The following is a 7,058-nucleotide window of genomic DNA, read 5'->3' on the forward strand; positions in this document are numbered from 1 at the left end:
GAAGCTCATCCGGTGCTCGTCTTCCTCACCAGGCAGAAGCTCATCCGCGTGCTCGTCTTCCTCACCAGGGAAGCTCATCCGTTACTCGTCTTCCCTCACCAGGGCAGCTCATCCGCGTGCTCGTCTTCCTCATTTTATCTACAGGAATTTCATCCCTCGTGCTCTCTTCCTCACCAGGGAAGCTCATCCCTACGTGCTCGTCTTCCTCACCAGGGATTTCTCATCTGCGTGCTCTCGTTTTCACCAGGGAAGCTCATCTGCGTGCTTGTCTTCCTCACCAGGGAAGCTCATCCGCCCATTCTCGTCTTCCTCACCAGGGAAGCTCATCCGCGTGCCCGTCTTCCTCACCAGGAAGCTCATCTGCGTGCTACGTCGTCCTCACCAGGGTTTTGACCAGACTGCAGTTCGGCGTCGTAACCTCCTCTCGGTGGCCATGCTGAAAGCGTGTTCTTCTACGGATGAATCCTCCATTTCCAGAACTCTGGCAGATGGCAGACAGCGTGTACTGGAGTCATGTGGGTGAGTGGTTTGCTGATGTTAACTTTCAACAGACCCCCATGGTGGCAGTGGGATTTTGTTACGGGCTATGGGATTTTGTTACTACATTTTATCTACAACAATTTCCTTTCATCTACCCTCTCCTCTCATTTCCTCTCCTCACCCTCCTCCTCTCATTTCCTACCCTCTCCTCTAATTTCATCTCCTCCCCTCTCCTCACATTTCCTACCCTCATCTCTCTCCTCTCATTTCTACCCTCCTTTCATTTCCTCTCCTCCCCTCTCCTCTCACTTCCTACCCATTCCACTCATTTCCTCTCCTATCCTCTCCTCTCATTTCCTACCCTCTTATCTCATTTCCTACCCATCCTCTCATTTCCTACCCTCTCTCTCATTTCCTACCCTCTCATTTCCTACCCTCTCCTCTCGTTTCCTCTTTTCCTTTCCTCTACTCTCATCCTCCATTACAGAACTCTGTTTATAATATACAACAGCTCTCCATACTGTACTACCCCAAACGTGTGTTTCCCATTTCCCAAAACTGAATGTTGACTTTCAATGACCCCAAACACAGGGTACAGGCTAATATTGTCCTTTCATCTCTCCTTTCCTTTCATCTCTCCTTTCCTTTCATCTCTCCTTTCCTTTCATCTCTCCTTTCCTTTCATCTCTCCTTTCCTTTCATCTCTCCTTTCCTTTCATCTCTCCTTTCCTTTCATCTCTCCTTTCCTTTCATCTCTCCTTTCATTTTATGATCTACCGTTCTAAAATGTAAAGTATTACCTAAAATGGTATTCAACCATATTCAAACCAACGTGTGTTTATTGAAGTTCAGTTTTATATTCAAAGCTGTAATCACACCAGAGTTTACAAGCTCCCTTCTCTTTTAGCTTTGCCTTCTCTGACTGTGTAATGAGGCCTTTATAGATGCAGAGTTCTCCAGACTATTAGGTCTTTAAATACAACATCCCAACAGTCATCTTTCACTTCAACTATGTTTTTAATCCTCTATTCCTGATGACAGATGTTCACCCACTGCAGAAACCCTCTGAGACTCAACCACAACACACAGACCAGTTACCAGACCCTTCAACCATGCTACACACACATCCACACCCAGTGACCAACATCCACCCACACGGAAAAGGGTTCGCCTGTGATCTTGAATGCACTATGATCGTCTGTGATCGCGTGTAAACAGTGTGTACGGTACCGTCGGTACTGATCTTAGACGGCGCTCCAAAACAAAACAACAAAGTGTCGGTCAACGGTTAACAACAAACGGCTGTTTGCTCTAATATATCGGAAGCCTTTAGTGTGCAACAAGACGCCAGGGATCAAACAGAGCTTTGACACACACACACACACACACACTCTACTTCCCCCCCCTCTCTCTCTCTCTCACACCACCACCACTCCCTCTCTCTCGTCCCTCTCTCTCACCCCAACTCTCTCGCTTTTGCTCTTTCTCTCTCTTTCTATCCCGTAATTTCTCTCTCTCTCCCCACTTCTCATTCTCATTCTCCATTACTCCGAAAGACCAAAACCACAGAAGCACTTTACTCCTCCCACCACTAGGGGGAGGGCAACCTACCTGTGTACTGCAGGATGAAGCCGTTGCTGCTGAGCGATGCGTCGCTGCGGAAGGCGAGGAAGAGTGTGTTAGAACTGCTCTCGATGCGGTCGGGGACGTCAGTACCATAGAAACTCCCCAACAGAGGGTGGAGGGAGTCAGGACCGTCGTAGATATGCAGGAAGTCATAGCTGGGCTCCAGACTGAACCTGAACAACACAGAGAAGGAGAGAATTGGTTACATTAGAAAATATATAATTTTGTAAATTTGAATATCGTGTTTCTCATACCTAGCGAGCATAATATGTGAATATTGTAACGTGTTTTTGATCTGACCAGGGGATAATGTGGATAATCTAGACCATATAATCTGACCAGGGAATAATGTGGATAATCTAGACCATATAATCTGACCAGGGAATAATGTGGATAATCTAGACCATATAATCTGACCAGGGAATAATGTGGATAATCTAGACCATATAATCTGACCAGGGAATAATGTGGATAATCTAGACCATATAATCTGACCAGGGAATAATGTGGATAATCTAGACCATATAATCTGACCAGGGAATAATGTGGATAATCTAGACTATATAATCTGACCAGGGAATAATGTGGATAATCTAGACCATATAATCTGACCAGGGAATAATGTGGATAATCTAGACCATATAATCTGACCAGGGAATAATGTGGATAATCTAGACCATATAATCTGACCAGGGAATAATGTGGATAATCTAGACCATATAATCTGACCAGGGAATAATGTGGGTGCTAACACACACATACATGATGATGATACAAGTGAACAACATTGACATGGTCTCTACGGGGATGAATCCAAACCTCGACTTAAAGTCTGCCAAAGGCAACAGTGCATAACAACGTGAACATTTGAATGGAAGTTAGGATTTTCCTCTATGTGAGTATATCATTAGTGTTATTCTCACAGGTTGAAGTTGAATGCGCCAGAAATATTGACTTTAGTCGACGTCAAATATCAAGGCATGGTGTTCAGACTATGTGTGTTCTCCATTAGTGCCCAGGGTCACACTCACTGGTTGAAATTGAGTGCGATGACATAGTCGGGAGTGACAGAGACGGTCCAGTCGCATTCACGTCCGTGGGGGTACGGCTCATTGACATGTACTCTGGGGACAGGATCAGCCCAGTGGGGCCCGTCAGGTTCCCCCACATGGAGCTGTGATACAGGGAGAGAGAAGAGAGGAAACATGATGATACAGGGAGAGAGAAGAGAGGAAACATGATGATACAGAGAGAGAGGAGAGGAAACATGATGATACAGGGAGAGAGAAGAGAGGAAACATGATGATACAGAGAGAGAGAGAGGAAACATGATGATACAGAGAGAGAGGAGAGGAAACATGATGATACAGACAGAGGAGAGGAAACATGATGATACAGACAGAGGAGAGGAAACATGATGATACAGACAGAGGAGAGGAAACATGATGATACAGACAGAGAGAAGAGAGGAAACATGATGATACAGAGAGAGAGGAGAGGAAACATGATGATACAGAGAGAGAGGAGAGGAAACATGATGATACAGACAGAGGAGAGGAAACATGATGATACAGACAGAGGAGAGGAAACATGATGATACAGCGAGAGAGAGGAGAGGAAACATGATGATACAGACAGAGGAGAGGAAACATGATGATACAGACAGAGGAGAGGAAACATGATGATACAGACAGAGGAGAGGAGAGGAAACATGATGATACAGAGAGAGATAGGAGAGGAAACATGATGATACAGAGAGAGATAGGAGAGGAAACATGATGATACAGGGAGAGAGAGGAGAGGAAACATGATGATACAGCGAGAGAGAGGAGAGGAAACATGATGATACAGAGAGAGATAGGAGAGGAAACATGATGATACAGGGAGAGAGAGGAGAGGAAACATGATGATACAGGGAGAGAGAAGAGAGGAAACATGATGATACAGACAGAGGAGAGGAAACATGATGATACAGAGAGAGAGAGGAGAGGAAACATGATGATACAGACAGAGGAGAGGAAACATGATGATACAGAGAGAGGAGAGGAAACATGATGATACAGAGAGAGAGAGGAGAGGAAACATGATGATACAGAGAGAGGAGAGGAAACATGATGATACAGACAGAGGAGAGGAAACATGATGATACAGAGAGAGAGAGGAAACATGATGATACAGAGAGAGAGAGGAGAGGAAACATGATGATACAGAGAGAGAGAGGAAACATGATGATACAGAGATAGAGAGGAGAGGAAACATGATGATACAGAGAGAGAGAGGAGAGGAAACATGATGATACAGAGAGAGGAGAGGAGAGGAAACATGATGATACAGGGAGAGAGAGAGAGAGGAGAGGAAACATGATGATACAGAGAGAGAGGAGAGGAAACATGATGATACAGACAGAGGAGAGGAAACATGATGATACAGACAGAGAGAGGAGAGGAAACATGATGATACAGAGAGAGGGAGAGGAAACATGATGATACAGAGAGAGAGAGAGGAAACATGATGATACAGACAGAGGAGAGGAAACATGATGATACAGACAGAGGAGAGGAAACATGATGATACAGCGAGAGAGAGGAGAGGAAACATGATGATACAGACAGAGGAGAGGAAACATGATGATACAGACAGAGGAGAGGAAACATGATGATGCAGACAGAGGAGAGGAGAGGAAACATGATGATACAGAGAGACATAGGAGAGGAAACATGATGATACAGAGAGAGATAGGAGAGGAAACATGATGATACAGGGAGAGAGAGGAGAGGAAACATGATGATACAGCGAGAGAGAGGAGAGGAAACATGATGATACAGAGAGAGATAGGAGAGGAAACATGATGATACAGGGAGAGAGAGGAGAGGAAACATGATGATACAGGGAGAGAGAAGAGAGGAAACATGATGATACAGACAGAGGAGAGGAAACATGATGATACAGAGAGAGAGGAGAGGAAACATGATGATACAGACAGAGGAGAGGAAACATGATGATACAGACAGAGGAGAGGAAACATGATGATACAGACAGAGGAGAGGAAACATGATGATACAGAGAGAGGAGAGGAAACATGATGATACAGAGAGAGAGAGGAGAGGAAACATGATGATACAGAGAGAGAGAGGAGAGGAAACATGATGATACAGGGAGAGGAGAGGAAACATGATGATACAGAGATTGAGAGGAGAGGAAACATGATGATACAGGGAGAGAGAGGAGAGGAAACATGATGATACAGAGAGAGGAGAGGAAACATGATGATACAGAGAGAGAGGAGGGAAACATGATGATACAGAGAGAGAGGAGAGGAAACATGATGATACAGGGAGAGAGAGGAGAGGAAACATGATGATACAGAGAGAGAGAGGAAACATGATGATACAGAGAGAGAGAGGAAACATGATGATACAGAGAGAGAGGAAACATGATGATACAGCGAGAGAGAGGAGAGGAAACATGATGATACAGACAGAGGAGAGGAAACATGATGATACAGACAGAGGAGAGGAAACATGATGATACAGACAGAGGAGAGGAGAGGAAACATGATGATACAGAGAGAGATAGGAGAGGAAACATGATGATACAGAGAGAGATAGGAGAGGAAACATGATGATACAGGGAGAGAGGAGAGGAAACATGATGATACAGCGAGAGAGAGGAGAGGAAACATGATGATACAGAGAGAGATAGGAGAGGAAACATGATGATACAGGGAGAGAGAGGAGAGGAAACATGATGATACAGGGAGAGAGAAGAGAGGAAACATGATGATACAGACAGAGGAGAGGAAACATGATGATACAGAGAGAGAGAGGAGAGGAAACATGATGATACAGACAGAGGAGAGGAAACATGATGATACAGACAGAGGAGAGGAAACATGATGATACAGAGAGAGAGGAGAGGAAACATGATGATACAGACAGAGGAGAGGAAACATGATGATACAGACAGAGGAGAGGAAACATGATGATACAGAGAGAGGAGAGGAAACATGATGATACAGAGAGAGAGGAGAGGAAACATGATGATACAGAGAGAGAGAGGGAAACATGATGATACAGAGATAGAGAGGAGAGGAAACATGATGATACAGAGAGAGAGAGGAGAGGAAACATGATGATACAGAGAGAGAGAGGAGAGGAAACATGATGATACAGGGAGAGAGAGAGAGGAGAGGAAACATGATGATACAGAGAGAGAGGAGAGGAAACATGATGATACAGAGACAGAGGAGAGGAAACATGATGATACAGACAGAGAGAGGAGAGGAAACATGATGATACAGAGAGAGAGGAGAGGAAACATGATGATACAGAGAGAGAGGAGAGGAAACATGATGATACAGGGAGAGAGGAGAGAAACATGATGATACAGAGAGAGGAGAGGAAACATGATGATACAGAGAGAGAGAGAGGAAACATGATGATACAGAGAGAGAGGAGAGGAAACATGATGATACAGGGAGAGAGAGGAGAGAAACATGATGATACAGAGAGAGAGAGGAAACATGATGATACAGAGAGAGAGGATAGGAAACATGATGATACAGAGAGAGAGGAAACATGATGATACAGCGAGAGAGGAGAGGAAACATGATGATACAGACAGAGGAGAGGAAACATGATGATACAGACAGAGGAGAGGAAACATGATGATACAGACAGAGGAGAGGAGAGGAAACATGATGATACAGAGAGAGATAGGAGAGGAAACATGATGATACAGAGAGAGATAGGAGAGGAAACATGATGATACAGGGAGAGAGAGGAGAGGAAACATGATGATACAGCGAGAGAGAGGAGAGGAAACATGATGATACAGAGAGAGATAGGAGAGGAAACATGATGATACAGGGAGAGAGAGGAGAGGAAACATGATGATACAGGGAGAGAGAGAGAAAACATGATGATACAGACAGAGGAGAGGAAACATGATGA

At 44.5% G+C, this 7,058-nt stretch overlaps 1 protein-coding gene across 1 annotated transcript in view; it reads right to left on the bottom strand.

Moving 5' to 3' along the window:
- The window catches only part of LOC112220687 (CUB and sushi domain-containing protein 2-like), a 927,456-nt gene that overhangs the window by 261,264 nt on the left and 659,134 nt on the right, over nt 1-7,058 (bottom strand). Inside the window, 4 exon segments of the mRNA XM_042295064.1 lie at nt 2,092-2,279; nt 3,138-3,220; nt 3,223-3,272; nt 3,275-3,280. Coding sequence (XP_042150998.1) covers nt 2,092-2,279; nt 3,138-3,220; nt 3,223-3,272; nt 3,275-3,280 — 327 coding nt within the window.

Source organism: Oncorhynchus tshawytscha, linkage group LG13 (genome assembly GCF_018296145.1).
Source record: "Oncorhynchus tshawytscha isolate Ot180627B linkage group LG13, Otsh_v2.0, whole genome shotgun sequence".
NCBI classification, from domain to species: Eukaryota; Metazoa; Chordata; class Actinopteri; order Salmoniformes; family Salmonidae; genus Oncorhynchus; species Oncorhynchus tshawytscha.